Source organism: Balaenoptera acutorostrata, chromosome 4 (assembly GCF_949987535.1).
Source record: "Balaenoptera acutorostrata chromosome 4, mBalAcu1.1, whole genome shotgun sequence".
In the NCBI taxonomy this organism is placed as follows: domain Eukaryota; kingdom Metazoa; phylum Chordata; class Mammalia; order Artiodactyla; family Balaenopteridae; genus Balaenoptera; species Balaenoptera acutorostrata.
In genome coordinates, this window is record NC_080067.1 from 148,438,493 (window position 1) to 148,466,207 (window position 27,715).

The window sequence follows — 27,715 nt, forward strand, 5'->3', positions numbered from 1 at the left end:
AATAAGCATCTTTATCTCCATGTCTTTATAGACAATTACAGCCCCACCAGGTGGGTGCTGAATGGACGTGTGGATTTTCTGTACATGTCACAACTCCCCTTGAAAAGGATTAGATCATGGACAAGTCACTTCCAGTTGGCTTCATTTTCGTGTCACTAGCGGGGTTTATGGAGAAAGCCTTTACCGGTTTTACCATCGTGGTTTCCCTTCCTGATGCCCACTGGGCAAGGCACAGGGCCGGCCCGTCCACCAGCTCCAAGTTTAGTGGATCCGTGGGATAGTTTGAAATGCTGTGGCATGTCTGTCGCTCCCCTTACAAAACACGCGGTGCGTAGCAAGGGCATTTGTAAAGCAGAACTCTGGAAAGCGGATCTTGCTTCTCACAGACTATTCTTGAACACCAAAGACGAACCAGGCGAGGTGGTCCTTGGGCTCCCCTTAGGGCCAGTGGGGCCGCGAGGATTCTCAGCCACGTCTGCTCCTCTGCATCGGGCCTCTCTTCGCCCTCAGACGCATGGTCCTCCCGTGTGCTGGGTACCTGCTCTAGCCACCCTTCCAACAATAGTATTTCCTCCAAATGTCCGGGTGCGACTGGTCTTTCAGCCAGACCCAAACATCACACTTTACTTTTGTCCTCTTCCCCAGGAAGACCCCTCTCAACATTCCCTAGATGTGAAGCATCGGGGGCTATGAGACAAACTGACTGATGGGCATTCGTGGCCCTGCCTCTCAGGAGGTTTCCGTGCTTTAGATCCCGAGGGCTCACTGTCCGGACCAGGAGAGCAGCCCAGGACCAGCACCCGTGTAAACAAGCGCCCGCAGCACACAGAGGAGGCGGCTTATCCATTATGCCAAGAACTAGGCTGAGCAGAGCTTATGGCGGGAAAGTAGGGCTGGGGGGGCGGAACATCTCCATTTCCTATTTCTATAAGGGGACAGGCCGCGAGGCTCTGCAGTGAAGGACGATCTCCTTACATGAACACAGGGATGCCCCCGTGTTCACAAACTCAGCTCCAACGAGAGAGCCCCTGACCAGCTCCCGGGCCCTCAGCCTGCTTCAGAGCGTGCACTGTCTCCTCGCCCCATCTCTGTGCGTCCGGGAGGACACAGGTGGACGGACACCTTCTGGACTTCTGAGTCCAGTGCCACTTTAGAGATTCTTCAATCCCAAATGCAAGTCTGTCGTTTTAAAAGAAAAACAGGTTTGTGATATTAGAGAAACTCCGCCCGAGAGGGGGAGCTGCACGTGAGGACGCTTCTCAGCTGGCCGGCCTTGCATCACGTCACACATACTCCCTGCCCGTTGCTCCGCGTCCCCCTGGGAGCCCACGCCCCTCCAGAGCAAGAGCTGGGGGGCCGGTAACTCGCTTGGCTCCACGTGTATCACTTTAGCTCTGGGGTCCACAGCCAGACCCCCGACTCCAGTTTGCTGGCTGTAAATGACAAAACCGTGGTCTATAACCCCGGTCTGCCTGCCTTGTCCCCTGAAAGGCCTGACGCTCCCCCACCTCCCAGACCCATGTCTGTTCCTGGCGTCCTGGCCGTGGGTGTCACAGCCTGTGGGAGCTCCCTGGCAGTGTTACTATCCGGTGCCCCCGTGTGGACGCCAACACCACGGGTCACAGTGAGAGCAGCAGCCATGGGCCCCGCTGGAGGGAAGGGACCCCTCAGATCCCCAAGGTGAGGCTGTCCTCAGGCGTCATGACCCAGGGGCAGGCTGCATGTGGCCTCTAAGTGGCCAGTGGTCACCTCAGCCATCCGTTTCCCTAACCGGGCGGCTCCCGGTTGCCAGGGGACCAGCCGGGGATCGGCTCTGAACTAGGGGAAGAACAGCCTAAAGGAAGGTTTGCTCTGGAGTAACCCCGATGCCGCCTGCACCCCCAGGAGGCCAGTAATGAGCAGATGCCCGGCATTACTGCTCCCTCAGCGATGTCACACAGGTCCCCTAGGCCCGGGGCCGGAGCACCTGGCCCCCCTCCGCAGAGCTCCATCCCATGAGGAGCCCACGCTGGGGCTTGGCCCTGCAGAGGAGGGGGCCCTGCTGTCCCCCAGCTCTTCCCTCCATCTGTCCACCACGTGGCAGACATGATCTTTCAGGGTCCCCGACCCCCAACCCTGGTCTCCTTTGGCTCCCCTGCCGTGTGTTTGCTCACCTGCCATCACCCACGTCCCGGGGGTAGGAGTGTGACTCACGTGTGGTCCTGAGCTGCTCCCCCAGGCCCCCCTGCCCCCGTCCGTCTGCTCCACGGCCCCTTACCCCCCAGCCGGGGGTGACCACCGCCCCCCGTAACGAGTCAGCTCGCGGGGCCGCGTGCTTCCTGCCTTTTGCTTCCGCTTCTCTCTGCCTGATTGAAAGGTCCTCAGGGACTTGCCATCCAGATCAGGGAGGCAGCTGGTGACAGGCTGGGTGTTTAGGGTGTCCCATCTGTGAAAGACGAGAGGCGGCTGGGAGGAGACTCCCCAGACCCAGGCTGGGGCTCGAGTAGACACACAGGTTTGGGGGTCCAGGGAGCGACTAGGTGCAGAGCCCAAGACCAGGGCTCAGTCAAGGGCTCCACAGGCCCTTTCCTCATCAGGCGCCTTTCAGCTCTGCGTGGGAAGCCAAAGTACCGCTTTTGCCCGATTCTGATCATTTAAGGGTATGTCCTTGGAACGTTTCTCAGGGACTGAGAAGTGTTTCTTCTTTTTTTAATTTAATTTTTACTTTATTTTATTGACTGCGCCGCACAGCATGCGGGATGTTAGTTCCCCAACCAGGCATCGAACCCGTGCCCCCTGCAGTGGAAGTGCAGAGTCTTAACCACTGGACCGCCAGGGAAGTCCCTGAAAAATGTTTTGGAATTAGGAGCCTTTAGATGAATCCAGTTGCTTCTATTTGATTCTTTGTAGCTCATTTGAGCAGTCTGCTTGAGAAAAAGTAATGTGACTCCGTCTGGCATGTGTAGTTTTTTTTTCCTTTCAAAAATCTCTCGGATGGAGTTTTGGCAGAAAGTCCAAAGAAATGTGATGCAACTGCAAAATGATAAACTTTTAATTCTTAATGAATTATTAATATATGAGTCATTTAATTATAAAGTAATGATTTGTGAATAAATTCTATACAAATAATTTATACCGGTAGAGATGAGAAATAGAACATTCATACATGAAATAATAAATTAATCACTTAATTGATAAAGGCATGAGTTGACCATTGAGGTGGGTGGTGCAGCCCTGGGTTAGGATCTGTTCACACTGGCTCTGGGGTCCTAGACAAGTCGCCCAGGCCCACTGGACATCCAGTTCCTCAATCCGAAATGAGAATGGTGGAGTCCTCGTACCCTAGACGATGTCCACGAAAGGGCTTTGTAAACTCTAAAGCGTTGTACGTGCACTGGTACTTATCACTGATACACCCATGACATGCAATCGAGGAAGTAGGCAGAGACATCCAAAAGACCTGAGGTCCATTTTCTTGCCCAGAACTCAGCATTTTCATAAATATTATGGCAGGGGTCCCCAACCCCGCCCCCCAGCCAGGCCGCACAGCAGGAGGTGAGCAGCGGGGGAGCGAGCGAAGTTTCATCTGTATTTACAGCTGCTCCCCATGGCTCATGTTACTGCCTGAGCTCCGCCTCCTGTCAGACCAGCTGCAGCGTTAGATTCTCATAGGAGTGCGAACCCTGCTGTGAACTGCGCATGCGAGGGACCTAGGTTGCACGCTCCTTATGAGAATCTAATGCCTGATGATCTGAGGGGGAGCTGAGGCGGTAATGCTAGCGCTGGGGAGTGGCTGCAAATACAGATTATGATTAGCAGAGAGGTTTCACTGCACACAGATCATAATAAATCAATTGCTTGAAGACTCAATATCAAAACCCCATCAGTGAGTGGCAAGTGACAATCAAGCTGCGTCTTATGGAGTAGACTGAACATAGCAACACACTTCGGGTGTCACTGTCTCCCATCACCCCCAGATGGGACCCTCTAGCTGCAGGAAAACAAGCTCAGGCCTCCCACTGATTCTGCATTGTGGTGAGCTGTATAATTATTTCTCTGTATATTACACTGTAATAATAATAGAAATAAAGTGCACAATAAATGGAATGCGCTTGAATCATCCCGAAACCATCTCCCCCGCCATCCGTGGAAAAATTGTCGCCCACGAAACCAGTCCCTGGTGCCAAAAAGGTTGGGGACCGCTGAACCATGGTGTGAAAAACCTTGCCTTTGGCCTTGGTTCTGCAGCCAAGTGTACTGCGTGTTTGCCTCTGCGGTACTGGGGGCAAAACCAGTGAGTCCTGGTTTGCAAATGAATGTGATCTGCTTTTCACAGGATACAAGACCCTTCTGAAAGGAATTTCTGGAAAGTTCAACAGTGGAGAGCTGGTGGCCATCATGGGCCCTTCCGGGGCTGGGAAGTCCACGTTCATGAACATCCTGGCCGGATACAGGTGAGCAGACCCTCGCCCAGCGGTCAGCCAGGGGCCAGCAGTATGAATGGTCCATCCCGTCACTTCTTAAGGCTCTGGGCAGGCTCCCGGGAAGCCTGAGGGGTGTCTCACATTAAGAGGCTTTGGAATCTGGGAAGGGAACAGAGCTCCGGCCTTGGGGGCATCAGAAGGCAGCACCTGCTGGTTGTCACCTGGTGGACGCTGTGCTCAGGAGAGGGAGGTCCTGGGGCAGAAGGGCCGGGCCCTACGGGACAGGAAGTAATGGAGGGGTCCAGGCTGGGGAGGGGGACGGCAGGAGAACGCTGAGACGAGTACGAATGAAGGTCAAAGGTAAGATGAGCCATTTTCAGAAGAAAAGCAGCAGCGTCAGGCTGGGGCCCAGAGCTCACGCGACTCTTGCTTGTGGCCATGTTAGCTGCTCCGACGTTTGGAAACCACAGCTCTCGACATCCTGTCCGGTGACATTCATGTAAGAATGATTTGAAAACTGAATCTTCAGAAGTGTTAACAAAACGCTCTCTTAAAGCCAGTTCTCTTCAGATCTCATGGCTTCCATTTGCTACTTCAGCAAATACATTTTAAAAATAACTTCATTTCCTGGCAAAGAAAGATAAATTCCGCACCCCCCCTTCCTTAGGACTTCTGAATTAGTCTTTAAAGATGAAGATTAGGATTTTTAAAAGTCTCACTTATGGCAGATTCCTGTCTGTTGTATTCACTTCTAAAGGTGAGAGCCAAACTTCCAACACCCAGCGTCACGCTGGGGACACGGGAGGGGAGCGTAGCTTCTGTTTGGTGGGAGCAGCCGTTTCTCAGCTCATCGCACACCCTCAGCTGCTGTCCAACCTGCGCGGCACGTGGCCGTCCTGGAACCACAGGTGGCAACCTGGAGACAACTGAGCTCCCAGCCTGGGTCCCTGGAACGCCAGTTGATCCCACCCATTCCCTGGAGGAAAGAAGGGGCCCACCACAGGGCCCACGGTCACAGCAGTGGGCTGGAGGACGTTGGAGACCAGATATAACTGCACTGGTCTCCACAGACCCTCTGTGTTTCTGTTCATGGAGGAGGCAGGGCTGAAACAAAGGGATCCTTAGTAGGATGCCCATGGCTCCCACTGTGTCCCTGGGCTGAGATGATGCACCCAGAAGAGCGTCGGGCCACAGCGATGCCCAGTGGGTCTGTGGGTGAGGGAGTGAGCGTGGCTGGCGGGGCCGTGCCCTTCCGTCCCCACAGTACACATAGCATGCCCCGCCTCCACTGTGGTCAGAGAGAACAACTTCCCATCGCTTGGCTGAGGAGGCTCAGGGCGCAGACCCCCTCCTCTTTGAGCCGCCTGAGCCCAGGGGGCCTGCAGTGGTCCTCCCAATCAGCGTCATAGTCGTGCAACCCCCAGGAACTGGTTCTGATGTAGTGGCCACACCCCAGACTGAAGATTCTTGGCCTCTGGGGCCTTCGGGGCGGTTGGTGTAGCCTCTGCTACACACAGGATTGTCCATACACCCACCTTATAAAACCCTGCAAAACCAGAGGTGTGCGTGGGACCTCGTGGCTGCGTGTAGGAGTGTCCATGTGTATCTCCATTGGTCTGGTCCACCGGCACCTGTTACGAATGTGCTATCCCAGAGAGGCCCCACGCTTGCCTCTCCCTTTCCACGCTGAGTGTTTTATTCGTGCAGTTCCCTCCTCTGAGTTCTGGTGCTGTTCTGGGCCTCCCGTCCCTGCCTGGCTTGGTGTCCCTACTGGTCCAGTCAGAAGATGCTGGGGGGAGGCCGTCCTCTCTCCCCTCCCCAGGCCCTGGAAGAGGAGGAGGAAGAGGTGCAGGAGGGATCGGGCTGACACATGCTCTTGCTGGCCTTGCAGGGAGACTGGTATGAAGGGCGAGGTCCTCATCAACGGCCTCCCGCGGGACCTACGCTGCTTCCGGAAGGTGTCCTGTTACATCATGCAGGACGACATGCTGCTGCCACACCTGACCGTGCAGGAGGCCATGATGGTGAGCGTCCTGGGGCTTGCAGTCCCTCACCTGGCCGCCCCCCTCTCTCCTCGCATGAGACAGCGCGGTGCCCAGCACCCTTCCCTCACACGGAGTCCTGGCACCGGGTGTGCTATTTGGACAGCTTTGCCCAAGGCAACCCCTCAAGGCCCTGGGTTCTGTAGACCCTTGGTGACAAAATCGAGGTCAGGTTTCTGAGAAGGTTATTAACCTGGCTGATGGGAGGACCGCCTGCAGGGTGACCACAGTCCCGTGCCCCAGCTGAGGCTCTTCCCTTCTCATCAGGGTTCTGTGGCTTTGGGCCCAAGTTCCAGGCAGTCTGGTGCCTGGGTTAGGGCCCCAAGGGTCTCGTCCTCTGACTCACCTGCCCGCCAGGTGGGGGTGAAACCAGAGTTTGCTGCACACCGGTTGGGTCCCAGGCCTTCACCTTCACAGCCCGGCACAGTCATCAGACGTGTAATCCTGCAAAAGCACACGAGCAAGGGCGCTCCGAGAGTTTAGCAGTTAGCCCGGGCGTCCTGTACAGTGTGGTCCAGGATGGGCTGGCCCAGCTGTGCTCTTTGGACAGACCGTGACCCAGCCAAGTGCCAGGTGGACAGGGGCCACGCTGACCCACCGTGGGCCACGGGAGCCACTAGAGAGCCTCCCAGCCAGAGGAGATGGGAAGGTCAGGGGGCCGCCCTTGTCCATCACGGAGCGTGTGTGCCCGGGGCTGCCTGCTGTTCTGCTGCCTCGTCCACGACACGAGGCGGTGCCTGACCTCCAGGCCTCTCCTGGCACGTTTGGGACCTTCCCAGCTGGTCTGCCTTGTACTTGGGCAGTAGATGGGCATTCCTGTTGGGCTACTACGGGCGAAGTGTTGCCCTGCGCTCTTGACTCGGATGGGGCAAGGCTTCCTCTCTCTGGGGTCACATCTTGTCCGAAGGGCAATTCCAGGAGATCCTTAGCTGAGCAAAGAGAAGCAGGGAAGGTGTCGGGTACGTGATCTGCCCTCTAACGGGCTCCCCCAGCAGCCATGAGCGCCGGGCACCCCGACCATGTAGCTTCTCTGGCCTCCAAGTGGGCATACTGATGGGGGCACAGGGAGCTCAGGAGGCATTTGAAAATAGGGTGGTAAAGTTAGGAAATACAAGGTTTCTACCGACCCTGTGGATTCCTTAATCGCTGCTTCACCTTCATCTGGGGTGACCAGAGTTTGGCTTGTCAGAGTTACTGCATGAAGTCCTTGGTTACTTGTTTGAGAAACTTCACTTTGATTTCCAGCTCAATCACTGCTTTCTTTTGCACACAAGATTGGTGACTCCTGCTGTCACCTCCATCCTCCCCCAACCTGTCACCAGGCTCTGCTGTGAAATCCATTTATTTTTCAGAGTTAAAATCAATTAGATTTTGATTTTGAGAATTTCACGATTCCTTTGATAAATACAGTTAACCTGAGTTAATGAGAAAAAGGGTACCTTTCGCTCTGCAAGGTCCTGTGCCACGTGGAGGGATGATATTGGCCACCAGCCATTGGGGGTACATTTCCATGTGCTGCTTCTGACCCGCCACCACCAGGCAAGCCAAGATGTGACACTTGGTGTCACATGGCCAGCGGCTGGCCCTGTCTGACTCTGGGACCATGGCCCTTTGGCCCCTCGCCCCTGCATCTTAGTCTCTCATGGAGCCTTGGGACAACCTTACTAGCTCACCGGGTGGGCAGGTTCTAACCTCACCACTGTGCTGATGAGGAAGCCAGGGTTCTTGCTTCCCAAGGTCACAGGCATTGGCAGAGAAGAACCAAGGCTGATGCTGGGCATGGTGATGGTTACTCAGGGTTTCACCAAGCAGGGTCAGGGGCCCCATGGTGTGCTAGCAGGCAGGATCTCAAACAAAACAAGACAACACAAAACAAAACAACAGCAACAACAAAACTGGAGTTCTTACATGTACCACTTGCCAATTTCTGTGGCATAAATACTCCGCTATGGATAATTATAAGCTATCAGTGGTTTAGCAGGTGGCTTGTGAAATTCCTGAATATGCACCAGTTGGCTTCAAGCCCTCGATGCCTGGGGATTCCTCATCTCTCAATTGCCCACATCTAACTTCCCTCGGGGCACAGCACAGAATCCCCTGAGGTAACAGGGTGCATCCCAGGCTTCACTGCTCTCCTGGACCTACCTTAGTTAACCAAGGAAGCTTGGAAGCCCAGACCTCAGAGGATTTCCTCCGTCATCTGGCGGCTCAGCCCCTGGGGCACTGGGCCTGTGGTCGCTGAGTGAGTTTGTCCTGTTGCCGGCCACCTGTTCTGATTCCACTCTGTTGCCTTCATCCCCTGCAGGTGTCTGCACATCTGAAACTCCAGGAGAAGGACAAAGGCAGAAGGGAGATGGTAAGTGTGTTTGCTTAGGCCACAGGTGGTCCAGAATTGCATGAAATCCACTCAGCACACACGCGTGGAGGGGCCTTTGGGGGCTGGTTGAGTTTGTGGCTTGGCCCCGGCTGTCCTCGTGTGGGTGACGGTGGCATCGCGGTGTGCGCCTGGGCTGGCATACACCCGGAGTGACCACGCCGCCAGAGGCTCTCAGACGCAGACACATGGACGCAGTGAGGATGTGCAGGACACCGGCCTGAGGACCCAGCCTCAGGGTTAGACCCAGCGCTCGGCCCTTTCAGTGTTTAATACATGTTATGCTCCATTGTTTTTTGTTTTTTTTTTTATACAACACCAACAATGAAGATGCTTAATCATTCATTTAAAAATAACCAGAGTCCACCCCGACACATTTGCAAGAAGAAATTGGGTTCTTACGTGTTATCAACCAGCCTTTTAAAAATAACACAGACAAGTTTCTGGGATGATGGAGATCTCCTAATCCTTTTCATTGCTTGTTTCTGCTTCCCTAAAACCCCAGGGAGCACGAGGGGGTTGGGTAAGCAGACCCCGCAGGGAGCGCCAGAAGCCCCGACTTAGTGGGGAGGCCTGGTTTATATTTACAAATCCCTTCACGTTTACGCATCGTCTAAGGGAACTCAACCCTAACCCTGTACTTCTCTGCAGAGGGCTCTGCCGCTATACTGAACGAGGCCGGGAGCATCCCCGCAGGGCATCTGCGCACGCTTCCCACCGGAAGCTCCCAGCTCGGCTGGGCTGACCCCTCCTCCCGGTCCTCAGCGGGGCCTGCCCCACCCCAGAGCCCATCAGCGGGACTGTGTGACTGTCTAAGCAGAGGTCTGCTGCTGAGGGCTTGCCCTGACTCATTTCCCTCCAGCCCCTGTGTGTACCTAGGTCCTGGTTGTTTACTTCTCGAGGAAACACAGTAGAATGGAATGTTCCAGCAGGTGGTAGAATGTTGCACACCTCCCTCATTTCCCAGAAAAGCAGCCTCAACCCTCAAGAACCCCCAGCGAGGAGCCTTCCTCAGTTCTCCCAAGGCCGGAACATTGTTCTTTCTGATTAATTTTAAAACAAAACCAGGCTTCAGGGCATCACTCTTGAGAACCCGGGACCAGAGGCCGGCACAGGGCGGAAACGGGAGGAGCTTACCTTGACCTCCACCTCCAGCATCCTTCCGGTGGGGCTGAGGGCAGGTGGGGATGTGGTCTTCGTTCTGCACCTTCCGCCTGGGTTCCCGGGGACCGCTGGAGCCGTGTTGTCCTGGGAAGGCCAGCGGACGGTCCACGCGAGGGAAAGTGTGCCTGAAAGATGGCCTTTTCTGGGTGACCGCGCTGACCTGCCTTCCGGGGAAGAGGCAGTGGAGCTGGGTTAGGGAGAGGCCAAGCAGGATTCAAACCCAGATCTGTCTGACCCGCCTGCTTCCCGGCCCGTGGAACCGCTATCCCCTGGCTCTTCCCGTCACCAAAGCCACATTTTGTCCTGACCATGCAAGTAATTCAAGAGCTGGGGTGGAAATTTTCTTCCTTGTGAGTTTCTTCTCCTTTTGGATGACCTCATCTCCCCAGAGAAGCCGCCGGACTGGGGTCCCCCCGCTGCTGCCAGGAGCTGGGACGATGGCCCAGTGAATGCTGGCAGGGCCTCCGTGGCAGGCTGTCCCCCGAGAGGTGAACCTGGAGTTGGAGGCAGGGAGGGCCGCTGCCCTGGGAAGATGCCGGGATGGACCCTGAACACTGAACACTGCGGCGGAAACCCACGCCACAGCCTGCACCGAAGTCCGCTGACCTTCCTGCTCCCCGCGTCGATACCACATCAATGACCGGGAGCAGCTGGGGAGGGCTCAGTGCGCAGCGGGCTGTTTATATCTTGGTGCCCAGGCTGCTTCCAGGGTGGCATCGGCAGGGCCGCTGAGGGAGGTGGGGGCAGCTTCAAGCAGTTTCCTCGGCTTGCTGCTGAATCAGAGACCTTCTTTGCCTGTTTACAAGTGTGAAAGGGGCTTCACCCCTTCTTTCCGAGAGGCCCGGCCTGCGTGATTGTGCCTACAGGAGCTGTGTACGCTAGTAACAGTGTCACTAATAGCTGCCTTCGAGTAAATGCTTACTGTGTGCCAAGCATCTTATCCGCTGCGCTGAGTCCCCTACTTACAAACGAGTTCTGTTCCGAGAGCACGTTCGTAAGTCCAATCTGTTCATAAGTCAGACAAAGTTAGCCTAGGGACCCAACTAACACGATCGGCTATATGGTACTGTACTGTAATAGGTTTATAGTACTTTTCACACAAATAATACATAAAAAACAAACACACACAAAAAATAAAACATTTTAGATATCACAGTACAGTACCTTGAAAAGTACCGTAGTACAGTGTAACAGCTGGCACGCAGGGACACGTTCGCATCTTTGAAAGTTCGCAACTTGAAGGTTCATATGTAGGGGACTTACTGTATTACATCAAACCATCAGGGAGGCCCTCCCCTTTGTGCTGGTCAGACACCTGGTCACTCGTCCACCTATGTGTTCACTGATCCACATTTTCTGCAGTGTTTATCCAACATCTTCCCTGACCCGGGCCCTGAGCGGGGCTTACAAGTGAAGGGACTTGACAGGTGACCGGCAGGGGGCAGGACCAGGACTCCAGCCCGGGACGGCCTGGCCCCAGCACTGCCTCTCAGCCTCCTGGGCTCACGCTTGCCGAGCGTCTGCTGCCTTGGCCAAGGGCAGGCGTGCGAGTGGGCTTGGGGAGGCGAGTGGGCTTGGGGAGGCGAGTGGGCTTGGGGAGGCAGCTGGGGGTTCCATGTGGGCTCTGTAGGCGGCTAGGGGGGCAGGTGATCCCTGACGCCACTCTGGCTCCACTGTCCCCCAGGTCAAGGAGATCCTGACGGCCCTGGGCCTGCTGTCTTGCACCAACACGCGGACCGGCAGCCTCTCGGGCGGCCAGAGGAAGCGCCTGGCCATCGCGCTGGAGCTGGTGAACAACCCTCCGGTCATGTTCTTCGATGAGCCCACCAGGTAAGCAGGAGCCATGGAGGCAGGACCCCTGCCCTCCCTGCCGGCAGGAGGGGATACCTCCTGAATCCCCTCCCCTCCCTGCGCAGACCCAGCCGGGACACTCTGAACGCGGGGTCTGGCTGGGGACCGCAGGCGTCTCACGGTGCCCCTTGCCTTGCAGCGGCCTGGACAGCACCTCCTGCTTCCAGGTGGTCTCCCTGATGAAGGGGCTGGCCCAGGGCGGGCGGTCCATCATCTGCACCATCCACCAGCCCAGCGCCAAGCTCTTCGAGCTGTTCGACCAGGTACGTAGGCCTTGCTGTGATCAGCCCAAGTGAAACCAAATCCCGGTACTCACGGCTTCCCCTTAGTTCATTGCGGTGTCTTCATTTCTGATTGGCTTTAAGTGTTATGTTTCTTAAGATTTTGGCTCCATAAGCAGCTCAGGTGGCAGGACCGGAGTGGGTAGGAAGAGTTGGCCAGTATCCTCTCTCTGGGGCTGGTGTCCGGCTACGGGGTCTTGGGCGAGTCACTGACATTACTGAGGCTTCCTTCCCCACCCCCTGGTGACAGTGGGGGAGTACTTGCCATACAGAATTAGATAGCAGGTTGTGATATTTGGACAATATCATCTCTTTTATAAATCTTAGGTTTTGATATTATCATAAGCAAAAGAAATGTCCCAAGGAATGAAATGTGTATAGCTCCAAAATCTTTCCTAAGCAGGTGGTTAGCATGAAGGGAAAAAAGCAACATAATAATAATTCCTGGTCGTATGATATCCTCTGTCTTCCCTGATTTATCATGGATTTCCCTTTGAACTTTGAGTCCTTGGGAGGTAACATAAAGCTCTCCTGAGAGAGAAATTGATGGATTGATGGATGGGTGGATGAATGGCTGGATGAATGTATGGGTGGTTGGGTGGATGGATGGATGGATGGATGGATTGAGAGTTTCTCTTGCTTTACAGAGGAAGGCGGAGTTGATGTTTCCCTTCTCCTTACTCTTTTCCAGCTTTATGTCCTCAGTCAAGGACAGTGTGTGTACCGGGGAAAAGTCTCAAATCTTGTACCGTATTTGAAGGATTTAGGTCTGAATTGCCCAACCTACCACAACCCGGCTGATTTTGGTAAGTAGAGCCTTGGCCAGCCGGAAAGAAAAGAAAGGGGGTCTTTTTTATTCTTGGTGGGTTTCCGCTTTTACCTGAAGCCTCCAAATCAAGAATTACTTGAATACTTGAATATTCCACAGATAGCTCAAGTGCCATCCTGAGGTAGAACTTTTAAGACCAAGTCAAAAGAGGTTTTGTTTCCTCCAGATAAAATACCTGGGAACTACAACAAGGGATCTATTGTTAGGAGAAATATTTCCGCATACTTTACTCTGTAATGTTTCTAGTCTAAAGAAAGTTATTTCTGAAAAGAAATAACCTTAGAGAAAAACCCTTAACAGAGATGTTAAAATGCTGATTCGAATTTTGACCAAACCGAACAAAAAATGTGACCATGGGAGTCCAGAGACCAGGCTAGTGGTCCGAGTTGCCCCTCCTGACTCGGAGGTCCTGAGGCTGGCGCTTCCGTGCTTTGCAGCTTGTGATTTATGGGCTCCACCTCCTTGGTCTCCTGGTCACCAGCCTTTCTCACTCAGTTGTTTTACGCTCAAGCATCCAGACCCCGCATTCTCTACATGTCATCTCCCAAATAGTGTTCCACAAGCCGCTGTTGCTGAGAAACGCTTCTCTCTTAAAAGAAGGGGGCTCTGATGAAGCAGAACCAGAGTGCCGTGAGCTGGAAGGACATGAGGGCCCGGGGAGAGGGGGAGGAGGCTTGAGCATCTTTAAAGGCGGGGATGGATCAGGTTGGTAGCTGCACAGTCGTTCAGGAGAGAGGACGGTTGGGGACAGGTGCCGCTGAACAGGGAAGGGCAGTGAGGTCCGTGACCTGCGAAGAGGTGAGAACCTGGAGAGAAGGATGACGGGAGAAGGAACAGGGCACATGGGACTGCAAGGGGGGCCCAAGAAGGGGAAGGTGTGCCCTTCTGGTGGCTTCTAGCTCCTCAGTTATCACACCTGAGAAGAGGGGGAGACATGAGGAGAGAGTGGCCCTTTGGAGGGTGGCGGGTGTGAGTGACCAGCAGAGTGGTCAGTGCTGGCTCGTTTGGTGTCATCGATCGTGAGGTTCTGGTGAGGACAGCCTCTCCTGGTGTGTGACCAGATGGAGGACGGCTTAGCCACCCTGGCTCAGGAAACAGACGGCTGGTTTTTCCAGAGGGGGTCCCTGGGGGCTTTGTATTAGCAAGAATCTTATTCAGGTGAGGGGTTGGGACCCACACCAGGAGGGACAGGATGGGGGAGAGGAGAGGGCAGGTGGGAGGACAGCAGGAGCAGCGGTCGCCAGGGGGCGTGTGGACCCAGGAGAGCAGGAGCAGCGTGGGGTCTTGGACAGTTTGGGGTGCAGAGGCGTGACACCGGGGCCAAGGAGGGAAGGCGGAGGAGATGGTCCCTGGGGATCTGGGAGGTGGGGCCGGTGGTCCATGATCTCAACGTCCCCAGGAAGCCGAGCGCACCTCCCTCAGGACCCCCGGCACTTCTCCTTGGTCCCAGAGAGCTGCCACAGCGCCCATCACTCACCCCCGCCCTGGGAACTGCCTTCCCAGCAGGAATCCTGCTCCCTTATGCTCTCCTCCCAGCTCCAACCCTGGTGCTTGAATGCCCGTGGCCGGCACTCAGTACATATTGGACAGATGAATAAGTTAACAGATGCAGGAGCTCGTGACTTCCCGGGCTCTCCGACATCACAATCCAGATTTGCGTTTTCAGGCTCCTGACGTGATAAATGGCCTTGCTGGGCGATTAGAGCAAAAAGAACGTTGGTCACTAAATGGTTTTTATCATATCATTAGCATCATCACACAGCATCTACATAATCAGTTAAAAATATTCCTGCTAGATGAATGATTTTGTTGCAAAGCAAAGCGGCCCATCGTTCACATGAGCGATGCCTAGGGTGACCTTGTCTGTGTCTCATGGTGCAGTCATGGAAGTCGCGTCCGGTGAATATGGCGATCAGAACGGCCGCCTGGTGAGAGCCGTCCGGGAGGGCATGTGTGACTCTGAGTACAGGAGAGAGCCCGGAGGTGATGGCGAGGTGAACCCTTTTCTTTGGCACCGGCCCTCTGAAGAGGTAAAGCAGGCAAAACGATTGAAGGGGTGGAGAAAGGTAATGCAAAGCCCCAGCCCCCAGCAGCGCTGCACGCCCCCTCGTGCGCCCGCTGCGTGAGAACTTTTCTTAGCCGAGAGGGGAGGCGCCCCAGGGCTGGGGTCTCACCCCTCCTCCCTCCTTGGTGTGTCCTCAGGACTCCACTTCCATGGAAGGCTGTCACAGCTTCTCTGCCAGCTGCCTCACCCAGTTCTGCATCCTCTTCAAAAGGACTTTCCTCAGCATCATGAGGGATTCGGTAAGGTGGTTCTGCAGTACTCTCCGTGGCAAAGGAAGCTGTAGGGTCATTTTCGGGTTGGTTCATCCTGCTTGCACTTTCAGACTGTTCTTCTTCCATCTGCATCTGTCAGCTCCCTGTGAAGCAGCAGTAACAAACACTCCCCAGATGCTAGTGGCTGGGACAGTAAATACTTATGTCTGGTTCGTGTAGCGTGTTGTGGGTCATGGCCTTGCCCCACGAGTCTTCTCGTCCTGGGATCCAGAATAGAGGACCGGCTCCTTTCTGGAACATGGCAGAGGGAAAGTGCAGGAGAAACCAAATGGCAGCCCTTACAGCTCTGGCTCCTGGAGGGAAACGGTCACTGGTGCTCACATGCCGTTGGCCAAGGCTGACATCGGGAGGTGTGTTCCTCCCTCCGGAAAGCTCCGCCCGACACAGGGCATGGCGGGTTGTGCAGACACTTACAGGAAGGAGTTGGTGAAGGACTGGGAACCATGACAATATCCACCCTTTCGAGTGGATGATCTGACAACCTGTGTAGGGGGCTGAGTGCCCAGGGCCCTCTGGGACCCAGTTCGAAAGACGTAGGGGCTGGTAGCCACCAGGCGGGGCTCTGCACGGGCGGGCCTGTCATGTATCCATTCTTTGCCCCCTTCACCACCATCGTTGTCCTTTGCCCTCCCCTCTGAAGGTACACTGCCCTCCCTGGTTTGCCACTTTGGAAGGGGATTTCACAAAGGATAGCAATTCCTACTGTTTTAACAGCAGTAAAATGCTGCCATGCGTGCATGTGTGTGTGTGTGTGTGTGTGTGTGTGTGCGTGCACGCGAGCTGGTTTAGGGTCGGGGGCTTGTTTCGTGGGGGGAAGGGGCAGGACAGAGCTTGTGATCAGCCTCGGCCGCTGCCTCGGGGGGCCTTGGCCGCCTTGTTCTTTCACCGTCCACCTTCGAGCTTCCGCACACCTGAGTGTGAACCGCATCTGCCCCCAGGTCCTGACGCACCTGCGGATCACCTCCCACATTGGCATCGGCCTCCTCATTGGGCTGCTCTACTTGGGGATCGGGAACGAGGCCAAGAAGGTCCTGAGCAACTCCGGCTTCCTTTTCTTCTCCATGCTCTTCCTCATGTTCGCAGCCCTCATGCCCACCGTCCTCACGTGTGAGTGCCTGGCGGACCCCACGCCCACCTCTCCCTCCTTATCTGCCACTGAGGTCATGGCTTGCTTGGCCATGAACACATAGCATCTTACGTTTTTAACTACCATTTTCTTTGCTGACAGATGTAGGTATTATTGTATTTTCTGTTAGACAAGAAAATACATGCCATATTTAAGCCAAAGGAATGAACCACTAGGAAGACTTGTAAGCCTGGTGGAAGGCTGATGAGACATTTCTAAAAGGTTTTCTAATCAGGGTCCCCTTAAACACTACTGCGTGAGCATTACCTTGTTCAGTTAAGACAGCCCTGGTGCGGCCAAGTTTGAGTGGGTAAAGCTATTCTAGGTGGATTTCCATGCGATTCTAGACTATTTGCAAAGTTGGCTGCCCTTGGCCACTTCAGGGAGACAGTGTAGAAAGCTGTTGCTTCACCAGCTCTCCAGCCTAAACACCCCCTCCCGGCAATGCCTCCTCCTTAAATTGCCCTGAATTTCCAAGAGCAGCTTGCGAGGTCTTGTCCAGGAAGGGAATCACATGGTTACAGTTGCTCAGTGAAAATAAGGGCAAAACCGTAGATATTTGCACCCATCACTACAGCGATGCTCCCCACTTGGATTCTCCCCTTCATGACGCTTCCGTTCTAAAAACGATGGGCAGTTTTTCCAGACGGGTAAATCATTCCACACCTTTGCATTCAAACTTCAGGTACTTTTAAGTACTGCGTGGTCCACAGGGAGGTGTAGGACAGGTTGGGGCTACAGAGGGCTCGGCAGGAGACCACCTGTTTGAGGTGGTGATCCCCCTGCGACGTCTGCCTGACCCTTTCCGTTTTCCCGCCCCCTAGTTCCCCTGGAAATGGGAGTGTTTCTTCGAGAACACCTGAATTACTGGTACAGCCTGAAGGCCTACTACCTGGCCAAGACCATGGCCGATGTGCCCTTCCAGGTACGCGAGTGGCAGTGGCAGGATGTGAAGAGGGGCGGGGGAGAGGGAGGTACGGCTTGCAGGAGAGGGTGACAGGCCCTGTGTTTCCAGATCATGTTCCCCGTGGCCTACTGCAGCATCGTGTACTGGATGACGTCCCAGCCGTCCGACGCCCTGCGCTTCGTCCTCTTCGCGGCCCTGGGCACCATGACCTCGCTGGTGGCGCAGTCTCTGGGCCTGCTGATCGGAGCCGCCTCCACGTCCCTGCAGGTACCAGCCGAGGACGCACCCCAGGACAGGCCTCGCTTCTCCACCCTGGCCCGTGCGACCAGGGCTGTGGCTCTGGTGGGGCTCAGCACCCCTTCCTTGTGACCCTCCTCCTGATTCTGCCCTAAGTGCCTAGACTGGCTTCAGTAGGTCGATTGACCCCCCAGGGAAGGGATCGAGTGGTCCTGGCTGCTCAGGATGGGCAGATTGACAGCAGCAGGTGCCCTTGTGTGGAGCTTGGGGCACAACAGGTGCTGGTCCCAGTGCTTTCTGAACGTCAGCTCATCGAGTCCAAGCACACCCGTGAGTTACGTGCAATGCTCCCCATTTCACAGATGGGGAGACTGAGGCCCAGAGGGGCAACGTGATTTTGTCAGAGTCGCACAGCCGGCGCAGAGGCCAAGCTCTCAATGCTTACGTTTTGTTGCCTCTGCGGGATCCACTCAGCTGTCCCCTAGACGCTCCCCTTTGCACCCCATGCTCCCACCCTCCTGAGCCCCTCCAGGTGTCCCTTCTGGATGCCTGGTACCACCCACCCACAACCTGCCAAACCCGCCGCGTTTGCAGTTTCTGCACCTCTGGGGCTTCCTGGTGCTCAGGCCAGTCCGACCCTTAGAGAACAAAGCCAGAACCCTGGGGAGTCAGCACCACCGTGGCCTTCTGAGGCCCCCCTCCCCGGCGTGTGATGGTCTCCTTCCTGTGTTCAGAGCCTCTGGGCGGTACCCTCATCTGTGGATGGGAATAGCGATGGCATCCACCCCACAGCCGACAGCCGTAGAAAGTGCTCGGCCCACGCCAGCTGCAGTCAGCACCCAGGGGATCGCGCTCCCGACCCTTCCTCCCTGGAACACGCTGACGTCAGGTCCTGGGATGCTGTACCTGCCTCCCAACCATGTCCAGCGTCGTGCTACCCCTGCTCTGTGGGGTTTCTACTCTTTATTACCTTCTGTCCCCTCTGCTGGGCCCAGCTGGGCCTCTGGGCACAAACCCCAGCCCCTCCCTGTGCCAGAGACCAGCCAGCTCGCTCCCCAAACAGGGTGCTTCTCTGCGCCGTCCTGGCCCTGGTGTGACCCGTCCTGAAATCTCTGGCCCTTTCCCAGCTGCTGGCAACTGTCCAGAAACATGGGCTGTGGCCTCTGGGCCACCTGAGGAGGAGGAGGTGGATGGGAGTAAGTCCCCTTTGTGTCCCCTCTCAGGTGGCAACCTTCGTGGGCCCCGTCACAGCCATCCCCGTCCTCCTCTTCTCAGGATTCTTCGTCAGCTTCGACACAATCCCCACCTACCTGCAGTGGATGTCCTACATTTCCTACGTCAGGTAACATGCGGGGGCCCCTTACGACTCAGGGACTTTAGGGCGACAGAGGGAAGGGACTTGGGGACGTGCAGAGGCTCACAAAAGCCCCTTGTTAGCTGTCAGCTAGATGACGGCATGTTTCTTGGATCATGAACCCAAAGAGTATCGGTGCCTTTTGGTTTTTTCCTAGTTGTGCATGCCTCACACACACACACAGTCGTGGCTCTGTGTCCTGCATGCTTTGGAGAGCTGCCTTGCATATTTCTACCTTTTGGGAACTTCATTCCTCTCTGGGATAAACACTGCTTATAACAAGGTTCTGAACTCATAAAACCTTAAAAAGCAATCCAGTGGAAAACAGGTCACGTTTCAGGCGTCCTAATATTCTTGAACAAGATGGTTCTGGTGCCTCAGCACTTAGGCAATCAGATTTCACGCTCTCGGCTCAGAGGTGCTTTGGCACGTTGGCCCTCGGCAGGCGGGGCCGGTCGTTAGAGCTTTTCTCCCCAGCCGCAGCCATTCCACGTGACAGCCAGGGTCCCCAGTTGTGAACAAGCTTATCTTTTCTAGAATGTCAATTCAGACCCAGGTATATTGTTCCGGAGAACAAAATCAAAACAAAGCACTTGTACAGAGTTTCAGCCATCGGTGCACTTTCCAAGACCAAGAAATCAGAAACCCGTGTCTTTCTTCTCAGAATTAGCGTTTTTGTTCTGATGATGCAGGGCTGGAACAGAATGAAAGGTGATGCAGAAATGTTTTATTTAAATTCTCCCCAGTCCTTGGAAAGCTATCGGACCCTTTATTATATTTAACTGTTAAAAAAAAGTATGATATCAGAAGTAATCAAAGCGCTTTTCCATTCGTAAAACCCTTGAACAATACCTACTCTTGGTTCAATTTGTTTTTTTGGTGTTTTTTTGTGGTTTTTTTTTGTGGAGACTTTGGAGGAAACAAAATTGGAAAACACATCGTCAAGCCGTTGAATGGATTTATCTTAGGAAGGTGTGGAGTGGTTAGGAAGTGTTCCAGGGAGAAAGATCTCCGGGGAGGGAGGGGAGCCGGGCTGAGGATGGGGGGATGGTGGTGGTACCTTACCCTCCGCAGACGTGGGCAGAGGCAGGGGTGAGGGTTCCTGAGCCCTCCTCACGCTGGCACTTCCCTCCTCAGGTATGGGTTTGAAGGGGTCATCCTCTCCATCTACGGCCTCGACCGGGAAGACCTACACTGTGACATCGATGATACGTGCCACTTCCAGAAGTCGGAGGCCATTCTCAGAGAGCTGGACGTGGAGAACGCCAAGCTCTACCTGGACTTCATCGTCCTGGGGATTTTCTTCATCTCCCTGCGTCTCATTGCCTACTTTGTGCTGAGATACAAAATCCGGGCAGAGAGGTAAAGCACTGGAAAGCCAGAGAGAGGAAAATTGGACACAGTGGCCAAGGGCCACTTGCAGAACCTGCGGCAAGCCCGGGCCCGAGGACACAGACACTCCTGGGACCCAACCCCTGGGACCACGTTTGGTTGTTGGGCGTCCAGTGCTGGACATCGCCGCCCCGCTGGGTTGGGCCTTCTCTCCATTACCCTTTCTAGCTGTAACTAAGAAGAAGATGTAGAAAAGTTTTTTTTCCCACGTGCAGGATTTTAGAATACCACCCCTCAGGCAGAATTTAAAACTGCAACAAAGCTGGTGACGAGGGGGTTTCTCGGCAAAATTCTTCCTTCTGACCAGGGAGCTCTGGTCCTGGACGGGGGATTCAGGCAGCTTCCTGGGGATCCCTGTGCAGTCAGACGTCCAGGGGCAGAAAGGCGAAGCCAGGAGCCGATTCCATTCTGTGACTGGTGTTTTCGTAGTTTCACCTTTCTACGGTTTGTCTCTTTTTCCAATGAGGTCATTTTCCAAGCCAAAAGTCGATAAATTTCATTCATTTCCAGAAACTGTACCTTTTTAGTACTTGGTGAAGAAAATTATTCAGGGTAAATATACTTTGTTTAGAGATGAGAGGGGTTTGACTTGATCGCTGAGCTGGTCTCATTTACAGACAGAACTTGGGAAAGACACAGAAGCCGGCCCCGGGTTGAAGGATGACCTTGGAACCGTATGCACTAAGCCGTGTGGAAATCTTTTAAAGTTACACAGAAAGTTGTAAGGTGAAATTGGCCATCTCTTTCAAAGTCTTTTATTTTCCCCATGCTTCTTACTTTAAGCAAAATATATTGGTTTTTTTTCTTCATAACTTTCCAAGCACCTTAATTTTGCCTAAAAAAAAAATTCTGGAAAATCAATCCTGTTGATTTTTTACAAACATTTCTCTTCCCTGACATATCACATCAACTACCTCCACTGAACCTGGGGAAGCTGGGCTTAGAGAAACTCCAGGTGTGAACGTTGTGGTATCTGCAGGTGTAGCCCGCAAAAGATGCGCTAACTTCACAGGAGGGAAGATGGTGAGATTTCCTGAGAATCCAAGGCCTTTGCCAGAAACTGGCGAAGACTTAGTGTGGCCGAGGTGTCTGGAGCTCCATCAGATCATTCACTGAGAGCCGTGGGAGATTCCGTCTCCCACATCTGGTTTCCATGGCATCTCAGCGGCACCTTCACCTTCTCAGCGCCGGGCTACCATAGTCTTTCCAGACCAGAAACTCCTTTCCAGTGATGCAGTCACATAAGTAAAATCCCTCTAGCACAGGAGCAGTGGGCATATCTGCAGGGTAAATGGCCTTTGAATTCATGGCGGGCACCCGTGTGCTTGTTGGCGGCAGTATGACCCCAGGGTGGAAGGGGACTCTGGCCAAAGAAGGTCCTCGGAAGGAAAATGGAATCGCTTTCCCCTTCTCAAATGCCGAGAACCTGGAATCAGGGTCTCCTAATGAAAGACTGTATTTTTTGTGGACAGATTCATTCATCTCCCTGAGCCTCAGTTTCCCCACCTGTAAAGAACAGCACGAGATCGTCCTCAAGGTCATGTTCAGCTCTGAAAGGTTCTGAGATTCCTAGGTTGTGTTCCAGAACTTTTATTTCCTATTTAAGAGAATGAGAAAGGTGCAAATTTTACTCACACTTGGATTTGATTTGCAAATGCTTAGGGGCCTCTTCGTCACCCTTAGATCCCTTTTAGTAAACACAATTGAGGTATTTTAAATGTAATCTTACGTTTGCCTGTTTTACACCAATGTGGCGTGGCCTTCCAGATTAAGTTACTTAACCAGGGTCAAACTTAGCCTTTATAAAAAGTCTTTATTCAGTTTCAAGATAGACTTGCCTGTACGAATGTCACACGTAGGAAGACACACATGGGAACAGCCTGGTGAAATAGAGAGTTGGGAAGAGGAAAAGTCCTGGACCATGCCTCAGAATTACATCAGCTGAGGCCAGTGTTGAAAGATTTTTCCCTCCAGGTGAGTCCTTCCGGTCGTGGGTCTGTGAGCCCAGGAAGGACATGCACACGGGTATTTTTTAAAGGATGCCACCTGGAGTGCGGTGAGTACACTGAGGTCACCACCGCAGGACAACCTGATTAGGAGGACCTGAGGCCGGGTCCAGTGAGGATGTCGACCTAGGAAGCTGCCTTCATCACTCTTCAAGTGTTAGCGATGCCCCTCACTCCAGCTTTCTCATCCTAAACCCTCGGCAGCATAGACCCAGACGCTGCAGTTTGGATCTCCAGATGCTTCCCCTCTGCTTTTTGCCGTAGGGAAGATTGATGAAACACCTTATTGCACTGGCCCAAGAAAACATGCAAGTACCTTGTTGATTTTATTTTTCTAAGTAGGTGTCGTTAAGAAGTGGGGCCGGGATGACGTGCTGTCTTTCATACACTGGAATTTAAACCAGGCCGACTTCCCAAATCTACTCCTTTTAAGTAATTTCTGAATGTAATGACTCGGATCTTCCTTTCGCCTCTGATTGCGCTTCTTCGTTTAGAAGGAAGGAGGAAACATCGGGTGAACGACGTGCAGCCTTTCCAGTTGTTAGTAGAGATGAACGTGGAAGTCCAAAGAACATCACTGTTAATGGAACTGGGGAGAGGAAGGGCCTCTGCTGGGTTCTAGTGCCCGCTCCGCGGAGGCGTCAGGGCCTGGGTCTGCTGACCAGCCCTGTCTCGGGGGCCATGCACCTCTGTCCACGTTCATAGCATTTTGTGCCTCCGTTTCTTCTACCCTTGCTGGGTATCAGCTTGAGAATTAAATGCTTCAAAAGCTCCTGTGTGGGTGACATGGGAAGGAAAGAAATCAGGTAAACATTTTACATAGAAGGTGCTGGAATCATCAGCATCAGTCACCTTGTGGGGAGGGGCCTTCAGAACCAAGAAATAGGACTTAAGCTTTTAGGTAAAAACTCATCCTGGAGACCCACAAAAAGGTCATTTTCCCACCTGAGAAAGGCAGTGCCAGGAGGTCAGGGGCGGGCTGAATCCATGGGGTAGAAAGCCCTCCAGTGGGTTCACTGAGGAGAGAGCAGCTTGGGCCTCAGTGCCCCAAGCACCCTTCCTTGCCCGGTGGCCCGGAGCTGGCTGGGTGCCTTACCAACGCCTCTGTTCAATTACTCACTCAGCAGACGTGTGTTGACCCATCCCTGCATGCTTGGTGTGGCCCAGGCACAGGGGCTTGGAGCTCAGACCGGGCTCGCCCTGCAGTGCTGGCAGGCCGTAGGGGATCTTGTTCTGCAGACGCAGGGCGCCGAGGCTGGAGAGGGTCCGTGAGACGCCGGGTCCAGGGCCGGGAAAGGGCCCAAGTCTGACCCCAAATTCTCTGGTTTTTGTTTTGCCGTATTGCCTCCTGTTCATAGTGTGCAAATGTACGTGAAAACGCTTTGCAAGGTCTGAAGTGCAATACTAGGTTAGCTCTGGACTTGCTGTCACCAAACGGACAGCTGAGATGGGGGGTAGCCTGTGCCCCTTTCCTCAATTGCCTGGCGTAGGGGTGTCCCGAGCTGGCCTGGGGGTCTAGCTTCTTACCCCCCTGTCTCAGTGGAGAGGTGCCTTCCTCTGCCCTTGTTTAGCCTTGGCTTCTTAACTCAGTGTACCAGTGGGCTGGCTGGGGCCCGAGAGGGGCTGGTGTGTGTGTGTGTGCGCATGCGTGCGTGCCTATGAGCGTGTGCATGCACACACGTGTGCACACACACGAGGGCACGTGTCAGCTCGATCCGGGTATGTATCTCATAGTATTATCTGTGGTGTTTCTAAATCCTCCATCGTCCTTTACTGCAAGAGAGAAAGAGAAAATTCCCTCACTTCATGCCTGCCGAGCAGATAAAGTGTAGTCAGAACCCAGTAAGTCTTTCAGCAAATGCCAGCTCAATTAGAATGTGACAAAAACCAAAACAAAACAACCCAGCAGGGCGGAGGGTGGTGCAGCGTGTATGGCTATAAAGTTAGATGCTCTGAAGAAATAAGATTGCTAATAAAATATTTTATATAAAACTTTTTACTTGTGTTCAGTGTTAAATGCTTCAAATTCAAAATAACTGGCTTGAACTGTACCAGGTAAAGGGGATTTTTAGGTTGTATTTGGAATATCTTTGCTGTATGTCTAGCATGGGTTCTGGTTCATTCCTCAGTGTTCTGGTCTAACACCCCATTGTCAATAGTCACCTTTCTCTCTTGGTAACTTTCATGTTTTAGGTTGAACTGTCTTAAAGTTTTGTGTTTTTCCTCCATTTTCCAGCCTCCTCACCTATGTCTTCCCTCTTGTTAACGTCGGCCGGGGCTTTAAGAATTGCCCAGAGCCCAGATGCACGGGCCCCACGTGTGCCTCCCTTGCGATGGTCCCCGGGAACACGGGGCCTGGGCGGGAGGACCTAGGAGCCGGGTGTAGGGTGTTGTCTTAGCTCAGCTTCCCAGCTTCGGTGGGTAAAGTACACTGAGCCGCGCTTCTGAGAGCAGCGTGCTTAGGGCCAGGCTGTCATCCCCGGCTTGCCTTCCTCCCCAGGGACACAGGGCAGAATGCGGTGCTGGGCCAAGTCCCAGAGTGGACGGCCCCTGCAGTCCCGCCAAGTGACAGGGAGAGAGGGTGCGGGGAGCATCAGAGAGCGCCCTGGGGTGGGGCAAGCTCACGAGGCTCCTTTGGCCTCTGCTCTGCACCCCTCCTGCCCTGCGGACCCCGCCCTTCTTCTGTGCGGCTTCCATTAAGGTCGTGGTCCGGTCCTTCAGGTCCCTGCACTTGGCCTCCTGACTCAGGGAGATTCCCCGGAGACAGTCATCCTCTGCCAAAGCCAGATGTTCCTGACGTCCCTGTTGGCACCTCCCTGGGACCAGAAGCAGGAAGAAGTCGGGGAGCCCCGCACCCCCATTGCACAGTCCAATTTTCACACCTGCAGGCTCCGCTCAGCCTGTGCTGAAAAGCCAGCCTCCTGGGCAGGAAGTCGGCGTGAAGGTGATGCACTCACGCCCGTCCTTCTACGGGCCTAGCCTAGGTTTTCTGTTAACTATCGTGTCTCCTTCCCTTCTTCTCCCCATCTTTAAGGAAACGAGGGTTTAACATTAGCTTAATTTTTTATGTTACCTCTGAACAGTCCACTTGGAATCATTCCTCAAACTGACATTCTGTGGCCTGGTCGAGCGGGCCCTGAGGCCAGCCAAGGAAGCCAGGTTTCTACAAATGACTAAAGTGAGCACAGGTCAGGCTCAGAGCCCCTGACCACCTCCCTGTTCTCAAAATAGTCCCTTGGTGTCGAAAAGGAGAAAGTACCCCAGGCACACTGGCCATCACGTTCTGTCCAGCCAAGGGGTCATCACTGGTAGGGGCATGGCTTCGGGGCTTTTCCACAATATAATGACCATTGTAAAGCTGAAGAGAAAGGGACAGGAGCACAAAAGTGCCCTTGTGTTGTCACAGGCTGGGTCTGAGCCCTGTGTGTACACAGCTGGAGGGCCCGGCCCACCGGTTCCCAGGGAGACACCCCAAGCCAGGGACGTGGCCACAGGCACGTGTGTTTCTCCCTGGGGTTCGTGGTTTGACCCAGATGTTGGGAACGGCATGAGCCCAAGCCACACAAGCGAAAAATAGCAAAGCTGGAAATGATTACATTCAGCTGAAGTGTTCTCTCAGTGGCGTCGCCCCACCCTCTGCTTGGTGTGTCTGAATAAGCATGAAAGAGAGCCCTGTTGATCACCTGTGGGCCCCTTTGACCTGTACTTTGCACGTGAACCTAACCGTGGCCCTGATGCTGTGTACAGTTATATGGTATCTCCTACGTTCACTGATGTTCAGACGTCTGATTCTGGGGAACTTGTAAGCCACCTGCTGGTACCTCTGCAGGACGGGCGTCATCCCTCACCTGCAGCGGGCACCTGAGCTGGGACGGAGATGCTGAGGCTTGGCCGGCAAGCGTCGGAGTGATGAGGTGTGACCCTCCCTGCCGCCTGCTTGGGGGCCAGTTCTCAAGTCCCCCAGGGCATCTACTGGAAGGAGGGCTCAGGGAGCCCTTGCTGCCAGCACTGGGCGTGGAGTGTTCTTTCATCTCCCCTGCCGTGAGGTGATTGTCCAGCGTCAGCCCCTTCCTTCCATCACAGCCCTGGATCGGCACGGTGGAGCTTTCTAGAAAACGGTGTTTACCCAACAGGGCTTTGCTGAAGCAGAGGAAACAGCAGGTTCATCCATTTCTGGGGGAGAAGTTACCAAACCGACCTCCGCTCTTGGGGCCCCAGCATGTGCTCTCTTTTGCTGGGTGGGATGGATCAGGCCTTGAAGGGAAAGGCTGAAAGTCATGGGTACCTGGGGCAAGGTTAAGGTCCCTATATTCATGGGTTCCTGGACATCCCGGGTGCAACCTGATCTGAAAGGTACCACGGTTGGTTTCTCTGAGAATATGTCAGTGGCCGTGGTAGATACTTTGTTTTTATATCTTTACATGTTTTCACTATTCTGTCATCATGTACCTTGGGGGTCTCTTTTCCACAACCTTTGGGACACGGGTTGTCCAAGCTTCATCATAAATATCTCATTTCAAGTCCTCGGCCAGTGAAAAATGGTAGCCGAAGGTCCTATCATCCAAACTGCTAACAAAATGGACCACCCACCTCACACAAGGAGTCTTCTGTTTCTCTAGTCAAATGCTCCCTGGGGAAGGGGGTGACCAGAAATGAGTTTCTCATAGAATGTGTATGTTTAAAAAGTTAGCATGTGTAGCTGACCCCCTTACCCGGGTTTGTGTTTCCTTTGCAGACATAGTGGCTTAATACCTGCTCATAGCTGAATCTGAATCGCTGCCTTTTACTTAATGGTTAGCTATTTAACATTTTTCCTTTGTTCTTCCTTCCAAAGCAAGAGTCAATGCAAATAACATTTTAAATCATCGTGTAAAGATGTGCATATATCTGTATATCTAATATGTAATTATGTAATGTCTGGTTTTTATAATGCTGTGTGTATAACCTTACATTGATTTAGCCACATGACTTTAGGAAATACTGTGCTTGCACGCTGGGAGAGGTGTGCACTGTCCCAGATGAGAACGACATCTGTACATACGTGCACATATATGTGTGTGTGTGTGTGTATATATGTATATATATATAAAATAACAGCGGCTCCCTTGGGTACTTGTCTCCTTGGCTGTTTCCCTTGGGTCTATTGGAACATAGACCCAAGCAGACCCTAAGATGTGAGCTTTCTGACTCTACAGACCGTGGTCCTGCTTTGTATATTTCTGCAGAGATCTCCTTAGAAAATTTGTACGTGCATTTTTTGCAGACTTGAACTTTGTTTTCTGAAGTTAGATGCCATTTATGAAAATGTGACATAAATCAAAATAAAGCATCGTTCTTTTCAGATTTCTGTTTCTCTCTCCGTGTTGCTTTTAACAACAGCAGCCTGCAGACCAGCCAGGAGAATTGGGCCTG

The 27,715-nt window shown here is 53.7% G+C and overlaps 1 protein-coding gene across 3 annotated transcripts in view; it reads left to right on the plus strand.

Moving 5' to 3' along the window:
* ABCG1 (ATP binding cassette subfamily G member 1) overlaps positions 1 to 27,606 on the plus strand; it is an 87,197-nt gene extending 59,591 nt beyond the window's left edge. For 2 of the 3 annotated variants that reach the window (XM_007172701.2, XM_007172699.2), the window contains 13 exons: positions 4,316 to 4,433; positions 6,295 to 6,427; positions 8,751 to 8,801; positions 11,668 to 11,813; positions 11,974 to 12,097; positions 12,807 to 12,921; positions 14,826 to 15,010; positions 15,147 to 15,248; positions 16,220 to 16,388; positions 17,232 to 17,332; positions 17,423 to 17,581; positions 18,775 to 18,893; positions 20,043 to 27,606. In XM_007172701.2, coding sequence (XP_007172763.2) covers positions 4,316 to 4,433; positions 6,295 to 6,427; positions 8,751 to 8,801; positions 11,668 to 11,813; positions 11,974 to 12,097; positions 12,807 to 12,921; positions 14,826 to 15,010; positions 15,147 to 15,248; positions 16,220 to 16,388; positions 17,232 to 17,332; positions 17,423 to 17,581; positions 18,775 to 18,893; positions 20,043 to 20,271 — 1,751 coding nt within the window. In that variant the 3' untranslated portion in view covers positions 20,272 to 27,606. The remainder of the gene's footprint in view (positions 1 to 4,315; positions 4,434 to 6,294; positions 6,428 to 8,750; positions 8,802 to 11,667; positions 11,814 to 11,973; positions 12,098 to 12,806; positions 12,922 to 14,825; positions 15,011 to 15,146; positions 15,249 to 16,219; positions 16,389 to 17,231; positions 17,333 to 17,422; positions 17,582 to 18,774; positions 18,894 to 20,042) is intronic. The other variant, XM_007172700.2, reaches the window with a different exon arrangement.
* The last annotated feature ends 109 nt before the right edge of the window (positions 27,607 to 27,715 follow it).